The sequence below is a fragment of the Narcine bancroftii genome, chromosome 4 (genome assembly GCF_036971445.1).
Source record: "Narcine bancroftii isolate sNarBan1 chromosome 4, sNarBan1.hap1, whole genome shotgun sequence".
Classification (NCBI taxonomy): Eukaryota; Metazoa; Chordata; class Chondrichthyes; order Torpediniformes; family Narcinidae; genus Narcine; species Narcine bancroftii.
Window position 1 is genome coordinate 250,207,595 of NC_091472.1, and position 27,615 is coordinate 250,235,209.

Below are 27,615 nucleotides of genomic sequence, written 5' to 3' on the forward strand. Positions count from 1 at the left end.
GTCTTATTTTAATATCCTTTACTACCCTCTTCTCACAACAGTGTGGTTCTCCCTCTCCCATATTGTCTGCCATGTTAATGCCTTCATGGGTAAATGTAACATTTGGAGTATTCAGGATCTTTTCTAGTCTCGTCTGCCTTAGTGAAGTCATTGTACATGCTGTCGAGCTCACAAATGCTACAATGCTATGTGTTGTTAATACCGTCAGGCCATGTCCCATTACTATGTGTGCCACCTTTTGTAAAATCTTTGCTACTCCTGCTGCATGTCTCGTACATGGTGGGTGTCTGTCTTCCGTTGGGTCTAGTGTGATACTCACATACATGAGCACACATCTTCCACCCCCTTTTTTCTGAAAAAGAACACCATCGATTGTGTGTGCTTTTTCAGAAACATCCAAAAAGAAAGGCAGTTTATAATTTGGAATTGCCAAATCTGTAGCTGTTGTAAGAGCTTGCTTCAATAGAATAAAACTCATCTCAGCCTGTGCAGTCCAATCAAGTGTAGCTCCCAGATTCCTCATCCCCTGCTCATTCACCAAAGTTCGCAGTGGATGTGTCAACTCACCATACGATGGGATAAACTGCCTACTATAACCTGACAAACCCAAAAACGAAAGCATTTCCTTAACTGTCTTTGGTTTTGGATGATGTAGTATCGCTGTTCGATGTGCAGGGGAAATCCCTGTGCCTTTCGCTGAGACCATTCTACCTAAAAAGGTGACCACCTGTCTGCAGCATTGCAGCTTTGAGCGAGAGACTTTAAAGCCTGCCTTGAACAGCTGCACTAGCAGGAGACAGGTGGCCTCCAAACAGGAGATATGATCAGGTGCTGCTAATAGGATGTCATCTACATACTGGATCAGAACTACCCCACCTGGCAGTGCTAGCCCCCCCAGCTGTTCTTTCAACACCTGATTGAAAATCCCTGGAGATAAGATAAAGCCCTGCGGAAGCCTAGTATACCGCAACTTTCTACCTCTATACGTGAACGAAAACACATCTCTTAATGGTTCTGCCAGCGGCAAGCAAAAGAAAGCATTCGCTAAATCTATGCAAGAGAACCACTTGTGGTTGGGGGTTAAAGCAGTCATGGCAGTATATGGGTTTGGTACTGGAACTGTGGGTGTTCTCACAATACCATTGATGCGCCTTAAGTCATGGGACATCCGATATTTGCCCGTGTCTTGTTTAGGAACAGGTAAGATGGGTGTATTCCAACTAGAACGCGAATGTTCCAACACCCCTGAATACATAAGGCCATCAATGGTCTCTGCCAAACCTTCCTCAGCTTCAGGTTTGTTGGGATACTGCATCTGCCAAATAGGGGTGTAATCTGACAGTTCGAAGGTTATGGGATCAATCTGCTGACAAAAACCCACATCTGCTGATCCCACTGACCACAGGTTCTCAGGGAGAGAATCTAGCATAGGGGCTGAGTCGGGGTGATCCATCTTCTCTCTACCATGAAAGCGTTCAATCTGTCTATGCTCAAGGAGGACTTGATCATATGTCGGAGACAAAATTCTGTATGCATGACCAGATGAGGAGAACTGCACTGTCGGTATTTGGGTGTCAGACCAGTCACTAAGGGACCTCAAGTTCCGACACATCGGTCCCAATTCTTTTGCCTGGTGAGTAGTGCCAATTGCAAGGGTGACATGAGGAATGGCCTCACCTGCCATCTCATACCATTCCAGCTGTTCAGATGTCAGTGCCACCGTAGCGGCCACTCCCTCCTTTCCTACCACTATGTAGTCCGAATTAATTTCCCATAGCATGCCCTCTACCTCTTCATAAAAGGCATGCTGATACATTTCATCCCCATCCCTATCGTAAAAGAGGGTCATATGGGGAGGGTCCGAGGGAGGGGTATACGGGTGTAACGTCTGGATCCACGGCTTCCATTGATTATAAAGCTTTAGCAGCCCTCCCTTCTGTGGGTCCTCTGTTTCCAACAGCCCCCAGTAAATGTCAGCCCATTGTCCCTCAGACGTGGATCCTCCAGCTGCCGCCAACAACATCTTAGAACCGGAATGAAGTGTAGTTACTGAACAGTTCATAGAATATCCATTTGGAAAGGTGACCTCTATTCCGCTGGGTCCACAAAGGATCGATGCTCCGCACTTGACCAACAGGTCTCTGCCCAAGAGATTGGTAGGGCACCTGGCTGACAAAATGTATTGATGTGTAAAAGTCTGTCCCGCCACAGAAGTGACTAGTGGTGTAGAAAACGGCAGATTTTCTGGTGTACCCGAGAACCCTATCAGCTGGACGCTAGAGGATGATGTTTTATCTTGAAACTCAGCGCCAGTAAGTGTTGAAAATCTGGCTCCCGTATCCACTAAAAAGGATACTTCCATGTCCATTACTTTAATCTGCAGGAAAGGGTCTGCCAACCTAGCCTGCTCGTGGGTGCTCGGGCTCCGTCACTGTGGGCAATATTGCTCCTCCTCTGTCAGCAAAGGGAATTGTCTCTTCGGAGCTAGAGCCGCATAGGGTGCCTGATGTACTGGGGGTGGCACTGACGATCTCTGGGGCTGGACCCAATGCTCATTTTGTGGTGGTCCATATCCCCTTCTCCCAGTGTCCCGAGGATCCCAAGCTAGGGGGCAGTCTCTCTTCCAGTGTCCTGGCTGACCGCATACAAAACATACGGCTGGTTGCATTCGTGGAGCACCCCGACCTCTCCCTCTTACTCGGAATCCCCCCATTGGACCTCCCATTCTGGCCACATAGGTGGGACATAGGTGATGGCTGCGGTGGCTGCTGAATCATCTGGTTCGCACCCTTTGAGGAAATCTTTTTTGCCTCGTTTGCCTTTTTCCTAGCCTCTTCCAATTGAAGCTTAAGGAGTTGCACTTGTGCCGACTCCGTAGTTTGTTTGTCCTCCTTTTGCTTAGCCCTGTAACGTTTCATGTGATGGGTCAAATGTTTTTCCCATTGCTCACTCGAGCAGCCAGGAATATCAGGGTTGTTCTCTAATGCTTCCCTAACTACAGCTGGCAGTCCGCTCGTTACTGCAGCCCTAAAGAGTGTAGTCTGCAAGGGATCTGTGGCTGGGTGTACTCCTGCTTTATCCGTCCAACTCTCCTTACACTGACTCCAAAAGGTCAAGATCTCCTCATCCTCTGACTCCTTTTGTCTATTGTGAGGAGTGGGGGTGGTGTGATCCTCTGACATTCCTACCGAGAAGGCTTTCTCAAGTGTCTGTTCTTGCTCTCTCTCATTTGTATATCCCAAGCCCCTACTATTTTTCCTTACTGCACATCTATCGTTCTGTACTTCGTGCACCCACTCTTTTGTTTCCTCCACTCTCTCCTGCGTAACTCTCTTCAGTCTCTCCTTCGCCTCATGTAGTTCTGGACCTGTTAACTCAGTGACATTCACTATTCCCTCACTTATCTGCATCGCTGGCATTTGGGGAATAGAATAAGGTGGTGGCAATGTCTCCGGTAACTCTGGATATAACGGGGCTGACGGCTTCACCTCCCCCGTATTCTCCTTAGTGTTATGGGATCCCTTTTTAATATCATGTTGAAGGTTCGCTTCCACAGCCATGCAAGCCAATGTCATAATGTGTAAATCTGCCCTTCTCTGTTCCTTCACTTCTCTCTGTTGTTTAAGCCTTCTTCTATTCCATATAGATCCTTGTCCCTTTGCCTCATGTTCCTGTACCTCCTTGGCTGCTTCCCTCTCTGCTTCTCCTAAGTACAGTACCAGCCGGATTTTTTCAAACCCTCGTGGTACCTTCCCCTGACTCTGCAGCTCTCTCCATATCTGTTCGTACCGTGCCATAGCCTGTACCTCCTCTCCCTTCGGTAATCCTCCCAGTAATTGATTCCTTGTTTTTTCCCACTGTTGGTTTACAGATGGGGGAACTCCTCTGTCTTCCCCGAGCTCTTGCCCTACATCCCTATTTACTCCTTCCATCTCTGTTCTGATTTTTAACCCTTTAGACTTTGTACTTCACTGGGTCTCTCCCCTGGTAGGATTTTGACACCCTGCAATATACTTCGTCCCTTCCCACGTTATTATGAACACCAGCAGCACACTACACACGATCCTTAAACAAATACTTATTATAAACTATTATGATACACTAGACGATTCCTAAACAGATACTTATACACTATAGAAACAAATAACTATAAAACAATGCACCTTATACAGATACTGATTATACACTACTATGGTATACGATCCTTAATCAAATACTTATTACACACTATAGAAACAAATAACTATAAAACAATGCACCTTATACAGATACTGATTATACACTACTATGGTACACGATCCTTAATCAAATACTTATTACACACTACAGAAACAAATAACTATCACAATGCACCTTATACAGATACTTATACACTACTATGGTACACGATCCTTAATCAAATACTTATTACACACTATAGAAGCAAATAACCATCACCATACACCTTATTCTAATTGGCCAAGTGTCTAAACCTATCTCTCGAGATCTCTACGAGGGGACTCCAACCCCGTTCTACTAGGAGGACTCCAACCCCCTTTCTACTAGGAGGACTCCAACCCCCTTTTTACTACAGGGGACTCCAACCCCATTCTACTAGGAGGACTCCAACCCCCTTTTACTACAGGGGACTCCAACCCTGTTCTACTAGGAGGACTCCAACCCCCTTCTACTACAGGGGACTCCAACCCCCTTCTACTAGGGGGACTCCCAACCCCCTTTTGTTTTATTCTTTGGCTTTAACGAGGACTTTTGCAGAGTAGTGACAACACACAATTTATCTTTGCCAATAGCAGAACTTCGTTAAAATAGGCGTCTGCTTACCTCCCTTTGTAGGATGGTCACTTGTTGTTATCACCACAATCGACCGGTGTTTCGTATCTTTTTTTTCCGTCACTTCTCCATCTTCATCACGTCGGGGTCACCAAATTGTCGGACTCTGGCTTTACCTTACTCTTAATTTAGTCTATGTGTAGTCTGAGTCCAGCGTGTTCTTTGAATGAAGTGATAGGAGAAGGTATTCGGTTCAACAGTCAATTTATTACACAGCACAAGAATAAAACTTAACAGAGCTCTGGGTCAGTCATTAGTTCATAGGTCACCTGCACAGTGAGCTATTCCCCAAGACTGACCCCTATTGTCCAGTTGGCTCAGTTTATATAGATCAACCTTATCATGCAGAACAAAAGTTGGCTTCCTTTGCTAGATTTCATTATCATACAGAACAAAAGTTGTCTTCCTTTGCTAGATCTTTTTGCATAAGGGTTATCACAAGTCATCTCCTGTTTTGCAGATATCTGGGGTGTAGCACTCCCATCTTAATCCTCCAGGCCAGACTATCCTGTTGTGTTGATCAGAAATTAATTCATCCCCAGATATTTCTAATCACCATTCTGTTCTTGTCCGGCCAATTTCTGCTGTTCTCTTTAACACCTCCCCCTGCCTTAATCTTCCTCCTAGACTGGTTTTCCATTCCCTTTGTTTCTTGCAGGCCATTCTTTGTTCTGATCTGGCCTGTGTCTCCTGTGCTACTCACCACCTCCTTTAGTTTGAGCATTCCTCCTAAATCGTTTTATGCATTTCCTCTCCCTGTATTTTGGAGCAGACAATTTTGCTCAGCCAACTTTGCTCCATGCTGTGATTGCCACTTAATCACATTCCTTTTTCCCTGAACCATGCAGTAAATATACACTTATTAATTAATCATTTATTTCATACTGTTTTAACCCCTAGATTCCAACAAGGGGGAAATCAGAATACAAACCAGTCCTCATCAAGGGGACCCCAGTGGAAAGGGTAAAGGACTTTAACTTCCTGGGTGCCAACATTTCTGAAGATCTATCCTGGGGCTTTCATGTCAATACAGTCATGAAGAAGGCTCACCGATGGCTCTATTTCATTTGGAGTTTGAGGAGATTTGGTATGCCACTAAAGACTCTTGCAAATTTGTTCAGATGTATTGTAGAGAGCATTCTGACTGGTTGCATCACTGTCTGGTATGGAGATAGCAATGCTCAGGACAGGAAAAGACTACATTGAATTGTGAACTCAGCCACCACCATCATAGGCATGAGTCTGCACTCCATTAAGGACATCTAGAAGAGGCATGCTTCAAGAAAGCAGCCTCTATCATCAAGGACCCTCACCAGCCAGGCCATGCTCTCTTCTCACTGTTACCATCAGGAAGGCCTGAAGATGAATGCTCGATTATAGAAAAATAGCTTCTCTACCATCATATTTCTGACACAACCTTACTTTTTCTTTTATTATGCACTAATTTATGTATTTTTAAAAATGCAAGTTATAGCAATTTTTACTCCTGTAGTGTTGCCACAAAATAACACATTTTGTGACATGTGTTCATAATAATAAATTCCGATTCTGACAGGGTTGATGTCTTGGTGGCAATTGGAAATATAAAGATCCAGAGCAGGCAGAAGGCCAGAATGAGGTTTCCAGGAGGAAGGTTTAAGGTGGGAGATAGGGTCTGTAGTGGGTTGTAATAGGCATGGAGTCAGAGCCGAAGGAAGAAGTGTTGGCATATGGCATGCATGGGACTCGTTGAGGTGTGGGCAAAGAGGGATGAAGGTGAGGCCTCTTCTAAGGACAGAATGTTCCGACTCTGAGAGGGGAAGATCGGAAGAGATGGTAAAGACCAGACAGGGCTTGGATTGGGGGCAATGGGGTGGAGGTTGTCGGGGGGGGGGGGGGAGGTTGGTGGAAGATGTCAGGAAAGGGGGAGGAGGATGGGGCGGAGGGTGTAAAGGAGAAAGGGAAGGGTTGAGAAAGTAAAGGGAGGCTGAGAAGAGCTAGAGTGGGAGTTCACGATGGAGGCTTGGTCCTGATAGTGAAGTGGTGGAGTCTTGGTGAGCTAGTTCAAAGAAAAACATAAATAGATAAACAACCCGACTGGAAGAGCTAGCATCTATGGAGGTAGAGGGATCCTCACATTGGACCGTGTGCCGAGGGAGAATAACCAACAGAACGAGGTGGGAGAGCTGGGCTGCCATGCGGAACTGTGGCCTTTTCATCCATTTCCTCTCCATGATGTAGCGAAACACGAAAGTCTGCAGACGTTGTGATTGTAGTCAAAACACAGAAATGCTGGAGGCGCTCGGCCTTGAAATGTCCCTTTTACATATTTACGAGGCCTGCTGAGTTCCTCCAGCATTTCTTTCATTAATGTGTACGAGCTACATTCCCTCGACTCTCTCCATTTCATTTTAATGGAGAAATCGAGGCTAAAAGAGGAACGTGAATATATTTACGAATCTGGCGACGAAATTAGGAGGAATAATTTAACGAAGGCGGAACGTTTCGACGGCCTCTGCAGCGGGGAACAGGCAAACGGGAACACAGACGAGTCCTACCCTTGTGGAGGTCCGGCCAGACGAGATGCGATCGTCTCGCTGCGAAGCGGCCCAGGAAAGGCGTGCACTCGCTCGCTGGGTTCGGAAATCGAACCTTGACCCGGTCTGCGTTGCCATGACGATGCGTTGTCTCCGCGTTCGCGCTCTGAGTTCGGTGGCTGCCCGTGGGCTCCACGGCCACCCGTGGCGCGAGCCCAGCGTGGTTCTGGGCATAGAAACCAGCTGCGATGACACTGCCGCGGCGGTGGTGGCCGAGAGAGGGCGCGTCTTAGGAGAAGCCTTGCATTCTCAGAAAGAAACTCATCTGAAGTAGGTGAAAATACTTGCACCAGTTATGATTCCGGGGCTGACATTTGCAAAGTAAATTGTTTTAATTCTGACAATCTTGCTTCTCGTTTACTTGCATAGAAATTCAAGCACAACAGAGAATGCTGGAAACATTCAGCATGTTGAGAGATGGTCAACTTAAAAACTAAGGGTTTTTTTTTTGCCAGTTGCTGTACTGTATTTCCCTTGATACTTGTAAGCCAATGTTAAATTGTTTTGAAACAATAAAACACAATTCTGTAAAATAATTCCAGGAATAAGTAACCATTTCACTTGGCTTATTGCCTTTTGATAATCCCCTGTTATATATGTTATGCTCAACATAATGTGAAAATTAACATTATTGGGTTAATTTCTAAGTTAACTTCTAAGTTAACTTGGTTAACTTAGACGATTTATTACAAAATAAAATAGGTTTGTATGTGATTCACCTTGAGAAAACGTGGAAATTTTAGACCAATGTATGCAAATCTGAAAAGAATTTCTCATTATCAGAAGGAAAAAAAATTCACATCCTTCAACTGATAGATACATTTTGGATCACGAATTTCCTTCTGAATATTTCATAAGCAGAAGGTGTTTTGCAAAGCAGATTTTGGAAACTACGACAGGAAAGTCAATCGCATAAAGCAGGGTTACAAACCTGAAACATTGGCCTTCCTCCAGTGTTTTATTTTGCTCCCGCATCTTCAGTCACGTGACATTTGAATTGAAACGCACACATGCCACTTTTCTCTTTTATCAATACAGACCATCCCAGATTAACAAATGGATTTCACTTTTTACAGATGTCATTAAGTCGGATTTATCCAAAAGTCAGAAAATTTTCAAAAAAATCACCCATACCTTCATTTATTTATTGTAGTAAATAGCATCAGAAGTGTTAAAAGCCCGTTAAGAAAGAACAATGACTGAAAATGGAGCAAGAGAGGAAACTACTTCTCCATTCATGGACTTTTAAATTTAATAATGTGAGGAAAACTTTTATGTAGAAGTGTCCAGAAACTGGGCATTCATAACATGGGGATTTGCTTGTAATAGTTAAAGTGCCAGTGACATCCACATGGCGTGAAAAATCAAAGATTCCAACAAATGTCTTTACCTTTGTGTTTTAACTGAAAAAAGGAAGAATAAGTATTTGAGTATTTTATTAACTTATAAGTCAGAAATATATATATATATCAAACAAATATATATTTGTTTTGTTTCAGGACAGGTGGAATTATTCCACCTGTAGCTCAGAGGCTACACAGAGAGCACTTGGACAGAGTAGTGAAGGAAGCTATGGATAACAGTGGAGTCTCCCTTAATGAACTCACGGCAATAGCAACTACAATAAAACCAGGTCTTGCTCTAAGCCTACGTGTTGGCCTAGAGTACAGCTTAAAACTAATAGAACAATACGAGAAACCTTTTATTCCTATTCACCATATGGAAGCCCATGCACTGACCATTAGAATGCTGCAGGCGGTAGAATTTCCCTTTCTGGTCCTGTTGATCTCCGGTGGTCATAGTTTACTTGCTGTTGTCCGTGGAGTCGATGACTTTCTTCTTCTTGGACAGACATTGGATGAAGCCCCAGGAGACACATTGGACAAGGTATGTACTGAGGGAAAGCTTAAAATCAGCAATGAAAAATCAGCTGAATTTTAACAGTATTTATTCAAGTCACATCTAAAAATCCAAGGACCAGGAACAAAGTGTACATGTTAAGCCTCATCTTAATGTAATAATACTGAAAATATTTTGAATTATCCAGTGGATTAATTAATATTGTAAATCCCAAAATTCAAATAATGAATTTTTATTTAAAAATGCATTATCAGATCATTATAATTTGTACTTTAAAATTTTAAAAAAGGATATACTGTACATGAAATTGTAGGACTTATGAAAGCATATTAATTTATCATTAAAATTTTCAGTCTTGTTATCTTATATGTTTGTTACGTTTCTGCACTGGAAAAAGCTGAGATTATTAAAACTTTCAACACAATGAAAAAAAGTATTAAACCTGAAATTCAATTTTATTATCATCCGATTGCACAAGTACAATCTGACGAAGCTGCGTTCTCCAGTCCTCGGTGCAAAACACGCAGACACAGAACCAGACATAGCACACATACAGTTAAACAATACATATGCAGGACAAATTAAACATAAAATAAATAGATTTAGTTTAGTTAATATAAGAGTTTCGGATGGATAGTGCAAGCAAATGCTTTGGTTCTTCAGCATTCTCACTGCCCCTGAGAAGAAGCTGTTTCTCGGCCTGGCGAGGCTAGCTCTGGTATTCCTGTATCTCTTTCCCCAAGTCAGGCTTGATGTACAAACAATTACAACATCAGTCATATAATCAATTAACCAAAGACACTGTTTTACTTTTCATACACTTATTTTTTTACAGTAATGTCATAAGATGGTTATAATATGATGCTGCCATGAAACACCAAATTTCATGACTTGTTCATGACAAAAAATTCCGATTCTGAAACAATTGCAACTTCAGTCATTGCAAACACATCACCTCATGCATTTGTCTTAGATTTTATTATAGATAATAAGGGAATAGTTAATTAGTTATAAGTGGAATTAGATCCATTTTACTGATCTCTTAATAGCCAAATTTCGCTGTTTACGGCAGAGCATTAAAAAAGTTCTGCATGAACTGTGCAAAGTCTCAATGGTGAAGGAATGTTGTTTCAGGTTAGAGGGATGGCCATTTAGGGTTGAGGCAAGGAAGAATTTTTTTCTCCAAGAGTGTTTCAATAATGAAGATATTTAGCCTTTATGATGCCTTTATGCATCGAGTCCACGCTGCTGAAGATCCAGCTGCGCTGGGTGGGTCACGTCTCCAGAATGGAGGACCATCGCCTTCCCAAGATCGTGTTATATGGCGAGCTCTCCACTGGCCACCGTGACAGAGGTGCACCAAAGAAAAGGTACAAGGACTGCCTAAAGAAATCTCTTGGTGCCTGCCACATTGACCACCGCCAGTGGGCTGATATCGCCTCAAACCGTGCATCTTGGCGCCTCACAGTTTGGCGGGCAGCAACCTCCTTTGAAGAAGACCGCAGAGCCCACCTCACTGACAAAAGGCAAAGGAGGAAAAACCCAACACCCAACCCCAACCAACCAATTTTCCCCTGCAGCCGCTGCAACCGTGTCTGCCTGTCCCGGATCGGACTTGTCAGCCACAAACGAGCCTGCAGCTGACGTGGACTTTTACCCCCTCCATAAATCTTCGTCCGCGAAGCCAAGCCAAAGAAGATATTTAAAATATAAATAGCTTGGACAAACAGAACCAAGGATATGATGGAGGGTGAGGGTGGTTCGGCAGAAAGTGGTCGAGGTCAAAGGCAGATCAGCTATGATTTTATTGATTGGCAGAGCAGTGCTTGAGGTGGAGTAGGCTGAGGTAAAGCAAGCTTCGACAACAATTTCTCATTTCTTATGCAAACACACGCTTCCAGTTATCTAACCATCTCTTACTCATTACGCCTGGCATGCATAAGAATGTACATTTGAAAAAGTTTATATAATTTTTATCTGTGAGATACTGATGTCCTACCACAGGATTCAAAGCTGCAGAAGATTCCGTGCAAGCTTCAGTCAGAAGGAAAACACAAAACAAATGAATTAAAAAAAAATCAACTTTGTGTTTTGCTGAATCTGAGATCTTAGACTAAATTATCAAAGTATTTTTTGCAGGAAGTTCACATGCAGTTGTTCTTGGTTTATTCATTGATGAACTGATGTGTATTTGACTGCAGCCAAAAATATTGAGGAAATATGGGAGGAGTGAACTTGGATGTTGATTTGTAATTGAGTTTACTCAGTTTTTGGATGTTTTTGGAAACCAATATTTACCACTAAATATATGTTTCTAAGTGATAATTAGTCTTTTAATTGTTCAAGAGTAGTTTATATAAATAAATACTTTCAACCATTTTTAAATGTTTCTAAAGATCAGAGCTGTTTGGAAACAATTCTAAGGCTTTTTAACATAATAAGTGAAGGCAGTTTTTCTGATAATAGTGATTTTAAACCATTACACTCTTTGCAGGTGGCAAGGAGACTGTCGCTGAAAAATCACCCAGCTTGCTGTACAATGAGTGGTGGTGAAGCCATTGAATATTTGGCCAGAACGGGAAATCGATTGCATGTTGAAATAACACAGCCCATGAGCCGCCACCTGGACTGTGATTTTTCCTTTTCTGGTCTCCGCAATCAGGTCAATCAAATAATTATCAAAAAGGAAAAGGAAGAAGGTTTTTTGGTCTTTTATATTTTTACTTTATGTGGTTCAATTCTGATTCATTTTCGTACTCTCTATAAGTTGCATATATTTCTGTAAGCAGGTATCCAGAGTGGACAGTTGCTGTCATGTGTGAACGACATCGCTGCTACTGTACAACATACAGTTGCTGTTCACTTAGCAAGACGTACACATCGAGCCATTCTCTTCTGTAAGAAAGAAGACTTGTTACCTCAATCAAACCCAGCCTTGGTTAGTATCTCATGCCACACCTATGCACGATTTGGGCACAGTCTGTCAAGTCAAGTTTATTGTCATTTGATTGTACAAGGTCAACCTTTGAAATAGCGTTCTGCAGTCCTCAGTGCAAAGCATGCAGACACACAACCAGACATAGCTCACATACAGACAAACAATACAGATGCAGGACAAGTATTTTATCTATACAAATAAATATCATTTTTTTGCAAATGAGTGGTTAGTGTGAGCAGTTCCTTCAGCGTTCTCACTGCTGCCTGTGCTGGGCATCATGAGGTAAAATGGAAGTGCGTAAACAGAACAGTGACAGTAGAAGGAAAGTGCAGAGGAGAACACTTCCAACAGTAGTAGTTTAACATTTACAAAGAAGAAACTGCATAGGAAAGGGCCATTTGCCCCAGTAATCTGTGCACTTGTTTATGGTCCACACAAGTCTTCTCCCATATCAGCCAATTCTTATGTAGAGTTTCTATTCCTTTGAGTTATCATTCTTTATTATGACACCATTGGATAATGATGATGAACACAAGAACTTCTACATAACAAGGAGGGACAGTGAGATGCAGACTCATCTGGTCTGCTTTTGCATATCTGTTAGCAACAAGAGGAAAACAAAAGCTTCAGACGCTGGGATCTTGAGCAGAATTGCTGGAATAACTCAGCAGATCTGACAGCAGTCATGGGGAGAGATGGTCAGGCTGCAGATTGGGTTTAAACCCTATATCAGGACTAAGAAAAAATAAGTGAAATTTCATGCATAAAGTGGGGGGGGGAGGAGGGAGGAGGGAGGGAGGGAGGGAGGGAGGGAGGGCCCCGAGATGATAAAATATAGGACAGAGCATGTGAGAGATGGAGAAACAGGGAAGAGATAAACCATTAGGAAGGGACAGAGAGAAAAAAAGTTAGAGAAAAAAATAAGTACAGGAGGAGGTTTAAAAAAAAAAGATGGAAGTGAGAGTTGACCTAAAATTAGAATGTTCATGCTATTAGGTTTAAGGGTGTGCAGGAGGAAGATGTCTTCCTCAAGTTTACAATTGGCTTCACCCTGGAAATGGATGAGGCCAAGGATAGACATGTCTTTGTAGGAATGGTTGGGAGAGTTGAAATGTTTGGCTTCAGAAAACTCAAGTTTAATTGTTGGACAAAGTGGTTGCTCAATCTGTAATGGTCTCATCGATGTTGAGGAGGCCTCACTGGGTACAAAAAATATAGGTTGGGCAATGTGCACGTGAAGCTCTACCTCACCTGGAATCAGGTAGCAGGATAGCACTAACTTTAGTGTAATCTTATCCTCTCCACCCTGTTCTCTTTGCAAGGATCATTCCCACAGTAAGTGTCTCTACACCTCCACCTTGACCTCCATCAGGATTACAACAGTGCTTCCAGGTGAGACATAGCCTTACGTGCTCATCACCCAACCTAATTACTGCATCCAATGTACCCAGTGTGGCCCTCCTCTACATCAGTGGCCCTTTTCACACCCCAGTGTAGAATGAAGATTCCTGGGAAATGTTCCCAGATCACCCTCTCCTGTGGTGTGAAAAGGCAAATAGCCAAGTAGGAGAAGTCTTGTGACATCAGCGCTTGTTTGCTGCATCACATAGGTGATTAAAATTAAAAGATACATACCTTCTGACAACAGCGGGCCCCTTCAATACATCACGATGGCAGCATAATGTGGGATGAATGGCCATCTATGTTAACCATATTCCCTCATCTAGCTGGATTTCCCAGAGCAGATCCAGTTGTGTGAGGAATTATAGGCCATTCATCCCGCACTGTGCCGCCATTGCGACGCCGGGAAGCGGGGGAGGGAGTGGGTGGACGAGTAACCGACGGATGGGGCTGAACGTACTCTCACTCCTGTGAGTGCATAACCCATTATTGGTTGGGGCAGTCCCCACCCCCCTAAATTGCTGGGGAGGGCAAATTCCCGGGAATTTGGACTGCAGTGTGAAAGGCCCGGGAGGTCCTGAATTCCCGTAAATTTCACTGGGACAGCGTAAAGTCACTGCTCGCCTGCGGTGTGAAAACGGTTCACCAAACACTTATGTCCTGTTTGTGTATCTCAACTTGAGCTTCCTGTAGCCAACCATTTTAATTCCCCAACCCTTCCTACAGTGACATGTTGGACCACAGCATTGATATGGCCTCCTGTTTTCTCTGCTTTCTGAAAGCTAATGGCTGCATCTGCTAGACTAGAGGATCTAATTAAAGGTATAAGTAGACTTTTGTTAGCACAATCTATCAAGTGACATGCACACAGAAATTAAGTGGTCTCTTAAAGAGATGCAACAGATTTACATATTGATTTCTTGCACATTTTGTAGTCATTAATTTGCAGGGCATGTTGAAGAGATCTGGGAGAGTATCCAATGCAGCCTTCTGATAAGGGTTATTAAGGAAACAGGATTACATTTTTATTCATTGACAATTTCCGACAGTTAACATTTTATGTTTCTATTTCTGTAATATTTATTCATGTTTATTCCTTGCATCATCTCAGGTGGTTTCAGGTGGAGTGGCCAGTAATGAATATATCATAAAAGTTCTGCAGATTGTAACTGACGCAAATGGGATCTCACTGAAGTGTCCTCCTCCAAAGCTCTGCACAGACAATGGCATCATGATTGCATGGTGAGAGGAGCATAAGCCAGGATGTTATTATTGTTTGATTCTTTTGAAGAATATTTGAGTCAAAAAAGCACATACTTGGAATCTTCCAGATTCTTGGTCACAAATGTGTGACAAATTGTCATCTTCAATATTCCAAGAAGCGGTTGAAATTCATCTGGACAACTTTGACTTTGTTTTCTATTGGATTGTGGTCCAAATTTCGAAGTAATGATTCTAAAACACTGTAAATAATTTATTTCCCCTTTAGCAGTGTACTTTCAGCACCTCCTTCAGCTAGTTTTTAGCACTGCTTTAGATCAGCAATAATTTCTAGTACCCCTCCATATAATATGTTACAGAGTCCACTACAAGTAGTAGAAACAGGACACTGAATTGCATAAGAAAAATTGAGACATTAGGTAGTTTTTGAATGCAACAAGAGCACTCCAGAGGCTGAATGCACAGCTGTTGCATGGTTTAACATTAATCACTTAATTCCTTCCCTCACTATTTGATTGAATCTCAAGGTGTAAGATTATTCTTTAGCTCTTGAACATGTATTTTCTTTATGCAATATATATATATACATATACAGTTACATAAATTTCAGCATTTTTAATTAGGAAATTTGTTGATGTAATAGAAAACAATGTCAGATTTTCAACTTGGCATAAGATAGGTACAGAAAAGGAAGGCCATTTGGCACACCTTGGTCATTTATTCTGAAAGATCCTGCTGTGTGCTCACTGTTTCAGTTGATGCCAAGATTTACTCCTTCACTACTTCTCCATATCCTCCCTCCCATCTGAGTAAAAATGATTCATTCATGAGTGAAAGATCAGTTGCCTAGTTCAGTTCTAAAGTTAATACTAATTTGAATTGTATTATCTTATTGCATATTCAACTTTTGACGTGAATTTAGACCCTGAGCCTATTACTAACTCGAATACTTCTTCAAGATCTCCGTATTTTATATTGTGATTGGAACCAAACTCTATAAGATTATTGTAGTTGCTCTTAGCGATGCTTCCTAGCTTGAGTGTCTTCTTTCATGGTACCGTGCCCTCCAGTACTGAGTACAAAATTCAACATGTGATAGAGCAAGATTACAGTTTAAACATGGTGGTCTGACTTTTCTCTAATGCATTGCCTGCATTTGATCAGTTTTATTCCACATCAGTTACCTTGTCCCATGGGAAGGTGTAAATGAAAAATAGATCAATATAATCTTTTTATACTTTTTTTCTGTTTTCATGAGACATACTCTGCTGCTACTTTTAATTTAATATTCACTTCTTATAAGCTGCCCATTTTCTGATATATAGATTTTGATAATGCCTCTTTCCCTATCCGTCTGCCTTCTTTTCTCCAGCTCCCCACCCCCTCCAATCAAAGAGCTACTTCCTCCCTCTGTCATCTTAGCTTTTTTTTTCTTCTGCCCTCCCACCTATGACCTCTTACTTGTTGGGATAGGTTCCCCCGTGCTACTTCTTCCCTCCTCTTCTCTTGAACCCCATCTTTTTATTCAGACACGTACCTGCTTTTTGCTCATAGCTTAACAAAGGTCTCAGGCCCTAAACATTGGTTACCCTTTGCTTTCTATAAGTCCTGCATGATCTGAGTTTCTCCAGAACAATCATGTCTGCAGACTTTCCTGTTTGATAATATTTGTTTTTTATCAAATGATGTACAACCATTAAAATGATATACACATGTACGTTTCTGTTTTTTAGGAATGGCATTGAGAGACTTAGAGCAGGAATTGGTGTTCTGAATAAACCAAAAACAATTCGATATGAGCCTAAGTGAGTAACAATTTTTTAGTTTCTGTTCAAAATCAGTGTGAGTGCAATTTTTTTGATTTTCTGCCATGCTATTTAAGAATGATGTTCAAAACTGAGGGAAAGGTACATTTGAATATTGTGGCCATTTTTGAGAATGCACTGTTCATATTAATTTACTCTCATTTGTTTTATTTTGTAGAGCCCCTCTTGGAATTAATTTATCAGAGCAAGTCAGGAAAGCAGCACTGAAAGTCCCTCATCTAAAACTGAATAGATGATGAATAGGGCTTCACTGGGTAGTTGGCCATTTTCAGAATCAACAACTTAAGAACTGCAATAACCCTGAATTTTAATTTAAATAAATACCTGTATCTTGCCCAGCGCGCGCCTGGAGCAGCGATTATGTTGTCACAATGCACGAAGTGACTGAGCACATGTTGCCCTTAAAAGAGCGGGTGCTGAATTTGAATAAAAACAGTCATTAACAACTTTCAATGTGGTGGCTGAGTCTTTCTTGGCTGTGTCCAGCACTACATTGGTGACCCCGTTGAGCCCAGATGCCTCTCTGGTCTTAAGAACATGGATCTGGCAGACATCAACACTGTTGCCATCAAACCTCCCCCCTTTTGGACCCATTGCTCGCGTACGTGGTTCGGGCAGGTGGAGGTGCAGTTTCAACTGAGGAACACTTCAGCAGACGCCACGATGTTCTACCACATCATGAGCGCACTGGACAAAGAAATGGCAGCCAGGGTGGATGATCTAATACACAACCCACCAGCCAAGGGTAAATATCCTGCCCTCAAGAACCTGGTCCTTGGAACTTTCGGGCTCTCCCCTCAGCAGCGTGCCTCCAGGCTCCTGCATCTCGACGGGCTTGGGGCCCTCACACCATTGGCCCTAATGGACGAGATGCTGGCGCTAGCGGAGGATCACAAACCTTCCCTATTCCGTTAGATCTTCCTCGAGCAGAGTACATCTACAGGGAACACTGCCGTCGGTGGGCAGCAGCAATCATTAAAGACCTTCACCACCCAGCACATGCTCTGTCCTCTTTGCTGCCATCAGGAAAGAGGTCTAGGTGCCACAAGACTCACACCACTAGGTTCAGGAACAGCTGCTACCCCTCCACCATCAGACTCCTCAATGACAAACTCAATCAGAGATTCATTTAAGGACTTACTTGGGCTGGGAAGCGCAAGATTGCAAGTGCCGACAAATGTGTGATTACCAGGGGAAACGACCCGGCCAGCCACCATTGATGGCTGTACAGGAGCGGAGCTGAGCGTCCTGCCCCCCACCACCCTTGAGACATGCATCCGATCTTGTGGTCCCAACCTGCGGGCAGACAACGGTTCCGCCATCAAGACCTTCAGTATCCGCAGGGTGCAGATCCAGATCGGGAAAAAGAAATTCAGCTGGAAGTTCGTGTTAGCCTCACTGGGTACTATGTTGTTAGGAGCCGACTTCCTGAGGGCACACGGACTGTTGGTCGACATGAAGGGCAAGAGGCTGGTCAACGCTTGCACCTTCCATTCGGTGCACCTGGATGCCACAAACACCTGCAGGCCCAAGATCACCGCCATCGCCACTTCCAGGGATGAGTATTCAAACATACTCCATCGGTTCCCCACCATCCTTCAACCATGATTCAGTACCATCTTACCCCAGCATGGAGTATACCACCATATCTCCATGCAGGGCCCCCCACTGCACACCAAGCCCAGATGACTTCCGCCCGAGAAGGTGCAGCTGGCAAAGAAGGAGTTTTCCCAGCTGCAGGCATTGGGGATCATCCGTCGCTTGGATAGTGCCTGAGCTTCCCCTCTCCACATGGTCCCCAAATCCAACAGGGACTGGAGATCCTATGGTGATTACCAGCATTTGAACGATGCGACCACACCGGACAGATACCCGGTTCCACACATTCAAGACTTCTCAGCCAATCTCCACTGTGCGCAAGTCTTCTCCAAGGTCGATCTGATGCGGGGGTATCATCAGATCCCGGTCCACCCCGAGGATATCAGCAAGACAGTGATCATCACCCCCTTTGGCCTCTGAATTACTGTGTATGTCTTTTGGCCTCAAAAATGCGGCTCAGACTTTCCAGCGCCTCATGGACGCAGTGGGTAGGGACTTGGACTTTGTGTTTATCTACCTGGACGATATCCTTATCGCCAGCCACAACCGCGAAGAGCACAAGCCCTACCTCCGTACCCTGGTTGCTCATCTGGTGGAGTTTGGCCTCACGGTCAATGTGGCCAAGTGCCAGTTCTGCAAGCAGATACTGCAGTTCCTGGGGCACACCATCTCGGCAGCAGATGCTGCCCTGGCGCCAGAGAAGGTCGCGGCCATCCAGTGGTTCCCCAAGCCAATCACCCTCAAGGGCCTGCAGGAGTTCGTGGGGATGGTGAATTTTTATCATCAGTTCATCCCTGGCCCTCCCCGCGCCATTCGACCACTATTCACGTTGATCGCCAATAAGGAGAAAATCTTGACCTGGTCGGAGGCCCTCGCCAGTGTAACTCTATTGGTGCACCCACGCCCGGTGGCACACACAGCACTCTTGGTGGATGCCTCAGCCATGGCAGTAGGGGGCGTACTCAAGCAATGGCTCAACGGACAGTGGCACCCGCTGGCTGCCTTTAGTAAACAGCTGTGCCCGCCGGAGCTCAAAAACAGTGCTTTTGACCGGGAGCTCCTGGCGCTGTACCTGGCCATCCGGCACATTTGATTCTTTCTGGAGGGCAGGCCCTTCATGGTGTTCATGGACCACAAGCCCCTCACACAGGCACTCACGATGGCCAAAGATCCGTGGTCGGCTTGCAGCAACGCCACCTCTCCCACGTGTCGGAGTTCACCACCGACATCCGGCACAGGGCAGGCAAAGACTGTCATGGCAGATGCGCTCTATCATCTGGTGATCAACCCTCTTGCCCCTGGCCTTGACTACACACAGTTGGCACAGGCCAAGAACTGGACACAGAGACGCAGGCTCTCCGGATCGCCATCTCTGGCCTCGAGCTCCAGGACTTTTAGCTGCCCAACAGCCCGGACACGCTGCTTTGCGACGTCTCCACCAGCTCACTGTGCCCGGTAGTCCCACCGCAGTGGAGGTCGAGGGTTTTCAGCTTAGTCCATGACCTAGCCCACCCCTCGATGAAGACTTTGGTGCGAATAGTGGTAGAGCGGTTTGTTTGGCACGGGCTCAAAAAGGAGGTGGCCATTATGACGAGGAACTGCACTAGGTGCCAGGCCTCCAAGGTCCACCGGCATACGCAGACCCCAATCCAGCAATTTGACCTGGCGGTGTGGAGATTTCAGCACATCCATGTTGACGTTGTAGGCCCCCTGCCGGAGTCCAGAGAAGTGCACTATCTTCTCACAATAGTCAATCAGACCATGAGATGGCTGGAGGCCGTCCCCATCAAAGAGGTTTCTGCAGAGACGAGCTCCAGGAACCTAGTTAGTCATTGGAACGCTAAGTTTGGAGTCCTGGCACACATTATCAGTGATGAGCGCCAAGTTCACTTCCGCGATCTGGGCTCAGCTGGCGAACCTCCTTGGGGTTAAACTCCACCACACCACATCCTACCACCCGCAAGCAAATGGTTTAGTGGAGAAGTTTCATTGTCATATGAAATCCACCCTCATGGCTCACTTCACCGGTCAGAGAACTGCCCTGGGTCCTCCTCGGCATCAGAACAGCACCTAAGGAGGACCTACAGGTGTCTTCTGTGGAACTGGTCTACGGCGTGCCGCTCTTGCTGTCCGGTGAGTTCTTTGGCCTAGAGCTCAACATCTCGTCCGAGCACACAAACCTTTTGGCAGATCTCCGTAAGAAACTATCCTCACTAGCCCCCTGCCTCCTTCGCATCATGGCATCCGGCCGACACATCGTCCCAAAGAGCTGGACTCGACGGAATTCGTATTTGTTGCCTAAGGTCCATACAAGGTCCTCCAGCGGTCCAGCAGGACTTTCTCTTTGGACATCGGGGGTAAAGATAAACTTTTCACTGTGGACCGTTTGAAGGCAGCGCACTTAGACCTATCACGGCCGGTGTAGACGGCCATGCCTAAACGCCGGGGCTGCCTGCCGAACCTCGTGGTTGTGTGGCGGCGCAATATTTCATGGCAAACTGGCCCTGCGTGTAATGCCACGTGGTGGGGCAGCCATGGGAAGATGGCGCTGTCATGGTTTTCTCCCTGCCTCAAGTCTCCTGCCCAGCGCGCGCCTGGAGCAGCGATTATGATGTCACAATGCACGAGGTGACTGAGCTCATGCTGCCCTTAAAAGGGGGCATGCTGAATTTGAATAAAAAGTCATAGACTTTCAGTGTGGTGGCTGAGTCTTGGCTGTGTCCAGCACGACATCACAGTTCTTTTTGCCACAGTAAATTACCAGTTTTAATGCAAGTCTAATTCTGTGAACAAACCTGAAATGTCCTCTTTAATAAGCAAAGATTTGTAAATATATTCAAAGTTGATTTGATAGTAAACAAAAATGATTCAAGATACTGCTTAAGATTATAAATGAGCATCTATTTCACCAACAATATTAGATTCATTATTTGCATAAAATGAGAGAGCTATTTTATATATTTAGGGAAAAGCTTTGAAACTCAAATTCAGGAATAAATTTTATTTTAAAATTATATTTATTTCCCTGTTTTCTTTCATCATAAAGGTGTCAAATTAGACTGAGATAGAAAAGAGTTGTACAACAGGGAAACAGGCCCTTTGTCCCAGCAAGTCTACCCACTTTCAAGCACTTATTTGTGATCCACGCTGATTCCATTTTATTCTGCCATTCTCATCAACCACTCCAGATTGTACCACTCACCTATAAAAACGATGATTCTGGGATCAGGGAGGATACTGGAGCAGTCAGCACTCCAGTCTGTCTTGTCTGCGCATAGCTATGATATTTTCACTGACGATCAATGCCACTCCTCTCCCTTTCATCCCTCCTACTCTATCATGTCTGAAACAAGCAAACCCCAGAACAATGAGCTGCCTCTCCTACAACCAAGTTTCATTAATAGCCGCAATGTCAAAATTCCATTTACCAATCCACACTCCTAAGCTTGTCTCCCTTTCCTACAATACTCCTTGCATTTAAATAGATGTAACTTAGAACATAATTTCCACCATACACAACCCTTTGATTTCTGTCTTTACCTGTATATGCAGTCTTAACATCATCTTTTTCATCTTCCAATTCTGTTGCTCGTACCTTGATGAAAAGAATGTCCTAATGAAAATTGGAGAAGTTGATGGTAATTCCATTTGGTTGGAGAGTGCCCAGCCAGAATATTAGATTCCTCCAGTTTGCGGGTGGCTTCAGTTTCTTAGTGCATGAGCTGATAGACAGACCTGTCAGCATGGAAATGGGATGTGGAATTGAAATGGCTGCCCACTGGAAGGTCCCTTTAACAGGAAAGTTTGCAGATACTGCCTACCACTACTTCTGGGTGTTGCACTTTAAAATTCCCAGTTGGAATGTCTTCAGTGATGCCCATCTAACACAATTGGTTTTTTTTTGAAACTTTATTTATTAATTTTAACGTATGAAGAAAGTAAGTAATTCACGTACAGAAAAAATACAAAATAAAGTAATACAAGTACAAAGTAACATAGTTAATACAATACCAATCTCAGCATCTCCCCCTAACAACTAAAAACTAAGACTAAAAAAAAACATTTTTAACCCCTAAACCCCCTTCCCCACCCCTACGATAAAGAGTGAAGAATTAATACTATTAGTATAATTTAAAAAAAAATCTTAAAAAAAAAAGCATCTAACACAATTGTAATGTCATCGTACATTTGCTACAATTATGTCTCAGATATGTTTCCACAGATATGGAACTATTTTCTGTATTCACCTCTGTCTTATAATTCCTCCAATCTACAAAATATACTTTTCATCTCTGAATATCTATTAGTAGCAAACAACTTTGAATACAATGTTGGCTGGATCTTGAGAATGAACTCTGGTTAATATTTTATGCTCTTTACATTGGTGTACTGAGGATAATGTTCAAGATATTAGGAATATGAGCTGGTGAAGGAAATGTGCCTGGCTCCAAGCCTGCTCTACCATTCCATAAATCAATGTTCTTCTATTCTTGGTCTCAATTTCACTTTCCTGTCCAATTCCTATAACTTCTTTCAGTTTAAAAATCTAAACTTCAGCTCTGAATTACTTGTTAAGAACAAAACACTTAATTACATCAGAGGCCAGCAGCAATTTCCTTCTCTCCAAAGATGATATGTATTTCAAACTCTTTTATCCAAAAATTCGTCAGATGAAGGAGGTGAGTGAACATCACAAATTGTGAGATTGAGTTTCACAAATATTGCCTTTCACCTCAATCATGCTTTTTTAAAAGTTTCTTGGCACATTTTCAACCAAGGATCTGATTTCACAGTTGATATTTCTGTTGCAAAGAATGAATCCAAAGGAATACAAATCTGAATATGATGAAAACCAAATTGAATCAACTTGATAAACAGGCGATGTGATGTTTTACCCCAAAGAATCCATTAAATGGGTGTTTGTTGAGTGTTCATTCATCTGTTGAATATTTTGTTGAACACTAGAAATTACCGTGTGTGCCAAAATTAATGAATGGATTTTCAGAAGAAAATCGTATATGACCAAACTTATTGAATTATTTTAAACAGTAGAAGTAATAGTTGGATTTCCAATAAGGCCCTGGCAAATAGTCTCTACTAAGATTAGAACATGCGGATTTGGAAGATAAGGAGTAGAATGGATAGAAATCTGCTGCAGGAAACAAATAATATAGGTTAAAATGTCACCCAGATGGGCAGAGAGTTGATTGGATTCCATAAGGATATAGAACATAGAAAATACAGCTCAGTACAGGTCCCTCGACCCTCGATATTGTGTCAACCCATATATTCCTTCCTTAAATAAAGTACTATACCCTCCCTACCCTGTAACCCCTTATTTTTTTTATTCATCTAAGTCTCTTAAATTCCTCCAATGTTTCAACCTCTTTAATACTTATGCTAATATTTTTATTATTCACTAATTCTACAAATAGTGTGGATTTTTGAATTGTCAATTACAAGCAGATTTGAGGTGATATCAAATTTTAATCCATTCAAAATCAAGAAAGATTGTGACAAACTAGAAAGTAAATCTAAAGAATGGGTATTAATTGGTTATATTGGTGAATAAGTTATAGTGTATAATGAAAATTCAAAAAGTACTATAATTTTATTGGTAATTAATTGGTGTACTATTCAGTGTGAAGTGACACATTTTAGTTGAAAGATTACGGAAGACATAGATAGCATGTTCTCAACAGGTAAGGGAGCAAGTCCAAGGGATTAGAATAATAATAATTAATAATATGACAAGCCAGTTAAGCAAAATGCTGCAATTCATTTCCAGAGGAATAGAATTGATGGCAGGGAAAATTTAGCAAAGTTTTGCTTCATGGTTAGACTGAACAATTTATAGTTCTGAGATAAAGGTGGGCACTGAGCACATTGCAAAAATACTGGGATTATATAAGCACTTTGAAGTTAGTTTTTTCAACAATTGTTTTCTGATAGTTATTTCTTTTTTTACCTAGGTAAGAAAAGGCTTGAGGCAAACTAATAACGAACTTTGAGGAATATTTAGTGAAGTAATTGTGCAGAAAGGGAGACAATAATAAGTGCTGGAAAAGAATAGATAATCAGATCAATAAAATATGTGCAACGGAGAATTCAGCTGAAACTTCTTTACCCTGAAATCAGAGTGTGAAATTCCCTATCAGAAACAGGGGCTATCTAAGATTTTCTTAAGAGGATAGTAGTTGGAAGCAGTTATGAAGAGAATTATAGGACAGGAATGGTACTGGTTGATCTCAATTATTCTTTTCCATGTTGTAAATTGTTTGTAATCTAATTCTCATTGCAATGTAGGGTACAACATTTTAAAAATAATGTCAAATTAAAATTTTAAACTTTCAAAGGTTAACATTGCAAACACCTAGAGTTGTGTTTCAATATAAGTAGCTTTTTATTTGCAAAGAAATATATTTTGAATTGGTGTTTAATTCTTAACCTTTTCTAGCTATTTTTTCAGTCCCTTTTAAATACATTGATATTGAGATGCAAAGGGTTTCTCCGTTCTATATTCTGACCTTGGCTCTGAAGGAAATTAGTATTTTAGGTTCAAATGTAATAGTAAAATTACCACTGGAAATTGTGAAGGTGCTTGATTCTCCCAAATGCAAAGTACTTGGAGATCATGTGACACACTTGGGAAACAACCTGCATTTAGGTGTCTTGCATGTTGTGTTATACCAGGAAATATCATCTGCCAAAATAAATAAATAGATTCATTTGAGACGCAGCATTTTAATTGCTGAAGAATAACCAGCCAGGGAAGACAAGTTATCTGACATTCTCCTCAATTAGAAATAATAGAAATAAATAGAATAGTGAGTGTAAGTAATAGGGCATGAAAGTCTACATTCTGTTTATATTCTAGAGCAAGAAATAAGACAGAAGTTCAGTATGAATTTCTTTGATTTCATTTTTGAAGATAAATAAGTTTTGTTGCAGAAACCATAATCAAAATCTTCAATCTGAGATTCCACATTTTCATTTAGGAGCAGATCTCCTTTGTAAAGCCAAACTTTTCTTCTTTTCACGTGGACATGTGTCTGTTTTTGATCTCTCTGATTAAAACAAGAATTTACATCAGTTAAATAATTTAGAACTTGCCTTGATGTTATTATTAATCAATAGGTAAACAACAAATAGTTAATATGTTGAGAAGCATAATTTTTGTATATCATTTGGTATACATAGCATTGATTTGGATATCAGAACTTGTTCTATTTTTGAGTCAGATAGGATTTATTAAATGTTTCATTCTTCGGAAAATACTCAAAATAATAAAGCCTTGGTTCTACAAAGAATGATGACAAGGAGCATAAATTCTGTCTCTGAACAGGAGAGAAGCCTTCAAACAGAGCTAAATAAAAACAAGAGCCTTGGTCTAACGTGGACTTCAATATCTCTCTGCTTTATCAATTACAAATTGCTTTGTAAGTGTTGAATAACATTTTTGTCTATTTTTTTAAACTGGTGGGAAGATTATTCATTCACAATTCTTTTTTCTTTCTTTCTTCTTTCTTCTTTGGCTTGGCTTCGCGGACGAAGATTTATGGAGGGGGTAAAAAGTCCACGTCAGCTGCAGGCTCGTTTGTGGCTGACCAGTCCGATGCGGGACAGGCAGACACGATTGCAGCGGTTGCAAGGGAAAATTGGTTGGTTGGGGTTGGGTGTTGGGTTTTTCCTCCTTTGCCTTTTGTCAGTGAGGTGGGCTCTGCGGTCTTCTTCAAAGGAGGCTGCTGCCCGCCAAACTGTGAGGCGCCAAGATGCACGGTTTGAGGCGTTATCAGCCCACTGGCGGTGGTCAATGTGGCAGGCACCAAGAGATTTCTTTAGGCAGTCCTTGTACCTTTTCTTTGGTGCACCTCTGTCACGGTGGCCAGTGGAGAGCTCGCCATATAATACGATCTTGGGAAGGCGATGGTCCTCCATTCTGGAGACGTGACCCATCCAGCGCAGCTGGATCTTCAGCAGCGTGGACTCGATGCTGTCGACCTCTGCCATCTCGAGTACCTCGACGTTAGGGGTGTGAGCGCTCCAATGGATGTTGAGGATGGAGTGGAGACAACGCTGGTGGAAGCGTTCTAGGAGCCGTAGGTGGTGCCGGTAGAGGACCCATGATTCGGAGCCGAACAGGAGTGTGGGTATGACAATGGCTCTGTATACGCTTATCTTTGTGAGGTTTTTCAGTTGGTTGTTTTTCCAGACTCTTTTGTGTAGTCTTCCAAAGGCGCTATTTGCCTTGGCGAGTCTGTTGTCTATCTCATTGTCGATCCTTGCATCTGATGAAATGGTGCAGCCGAGATAGGTAAACTGGTTGACCGTTTTGAGTTTTGTGTGCCCGATGGAGATGTGGGGGGGCTGGTAGTCATGGTGGGGAGCTGGCTGATGGAGGACCTCAGTTTTCTTCAGGCTGACTTCCAGGCCAAACATTTTGGCAGTTTCCGCAAAGCAGGACGTCAAGCGCTGAAGAGCTGGCTCTGAATGGGCAACTAAAGCGGCATCATCTGCAAAGAGTAGTTCACGGACAAGTTTCTCTTGTGTCTTGGTGTGAGCTTGCAGGCGCCTCAGATTGAAGAGACTGCCATCCGTGCGGTACCGGATGTAAACAGCGTCTTCATTGTTTCACAATTATTCCTCCATTCATTCACAATTATATAATTGATAAATGGAAGAATTGCATCCATTTGATATAAATGCAAGTGTGAATTGTAGAATTCAAGAGTATTGAAAAAATTTACCTTTCTCTTCTGCCCTGATCACAACCAGCTGTCCTTCAATTAATTGCAATCTGGGTTCCAAAAAAAAACATGTTAAGAGTTCATTATTCTTATAAAGCTGTATTTTTAGGACAGCTGATTATTTTTAATATTTTTCAACAACAGAATTTTATACCTCTCTGATGGCAGACCAACTACTTTTTGCATGTTGAATTCATTTATAAACTCTTGGCAGATTTTCCCATCAGGGCTTATGTTAGACATTAAAAGATCATATAATTCTGGCTGATTCCTGCACTCCACCAATAGGTGTCGATGAGCAGTTTGATTAAAACTTAAATATCCCAAAGCAGTAGCACAAGACTCACAGACCTGCAAAAGCAAGACATTTGATTCTTTTTAACACAGAACAAGGTATTAAATGATTTAAAAAAAACAAGATGTTATAGTTAGCAGGTCATTTTTAAAAAAATATTTTTTTTATTTTCCAAGACTCACAAATCTTTCTCAACAATAATATATTACATTTGTGACAATATATAGAAATACTTATGGGAGATAAATTGGGAAAAGTAGAGTAGGTTACATACACACATTTTAAAACAGATCTTATTTGAAAATACTGGAGAATTCATATT

General features: G+C 42.5%; 2 protein-coding genes and 1 long non-coding RNA gene across 5 annotated transcripts in view; 1 reads left to right on the plus strand and 2 right to left on the minus strand.

Moving 5' to 3' along the window:
- The window catches only part of LOC138761841 (PMS1 protein homolog 1-like), a 105,617-nt gene extending 98,014 nt beyond the window's left edge, over nt 1-7,603 (minus strand). The window contains exons 1-2 of one of the 2 annotated variants that reach the window (XM_069934683.1): nt 7,368-7,603; nt 4,822-4,990 (exon numbers count right to left, since the gene is read on the minus strand). The gene's annotated coding sequence lies outside the window, so the exon portion shown is untranslated. The remainder of the gene's footprint in view (nt 1-4,821; nt 4,991-7,367) is intronic. The other variant, XM_069934684.1, reaches the window with a different exon arrangement.
- Nucleotides 7,300-17,105, plus strand: LOC138761842 (tRNA N6-adenosine threonylcarbamoyltransferase, mitochondrial-like). 2 transcript variants are annotated; one of them, XM_069934694.1, is made up of 7 exons: nt 7,300-7,676; nt 8,906-9,293; nt 11,761-11,965; nt 12,053-12,204; nt 14,717-14,847; nt 16,560-16,631; nt 16,810-17,105. In XM_069934694.1, the coding sequence occupies exons 1-7, from the start codon at nt 7,393-7,395 to the stop codon at nt 16,886-16,888; spliced, it is 1,311 nt and encodes a 436-aa protein (XP_069790795.1). In that variant the 5' UTR covers nt 7,300-7,392; the 3' UTR covers nt 16,889-17,105. The 2 variants fall into 2 exon arrangements, with proteins under 2 accessions (XP_069790795.1, XP_069790796.1); XM_069934695.1 differs by having other exon boundaries at nt 12,056-12,204.
- Nucleotides 17,106-24,979: 7,874 nt separating this feature from the next.
- On the minus strand, nt 24,980-27,345 carry LOC138760091 (uncharacterized). Its single transcript, XR_011355394.1, has 3 exons — nt 27,153-27,345; nt 26,999-27,048; nt 24,980-25,318 (listed from the first exon to the last, which is right to left on the minus strand). It is a non-coding gene; the product is annotated as an uncharacterized lncRNA (long non-coding RNA).
- Between the last annotated feature and the right edge of the window lie 270 nt (nt 27,346-27,615).

Coding starts and splice junctions, on each gene's coding strand:
- LOC138761842 (XM_069934694.1), top strand. CDS start 7,393: ATGCGATCGTCTCGCTGCGAAGCGGCCCAGGAAAGGCGTGCACTCGCT. Junction 9,294..11,760: donor CAGGAGACACATTGGACAAG/GTATGTACTGAG, acceptor CACTCTTTGCAG/GTGGCAAGGAGACTGTCGCT. Junction 16,632..16,809: donor ACAATTCGATATGAGCCTAA/GTGAGTAACAAT, acceptor TTTATTTTGTAG/AGCCCCTCTTGGAATTAATT.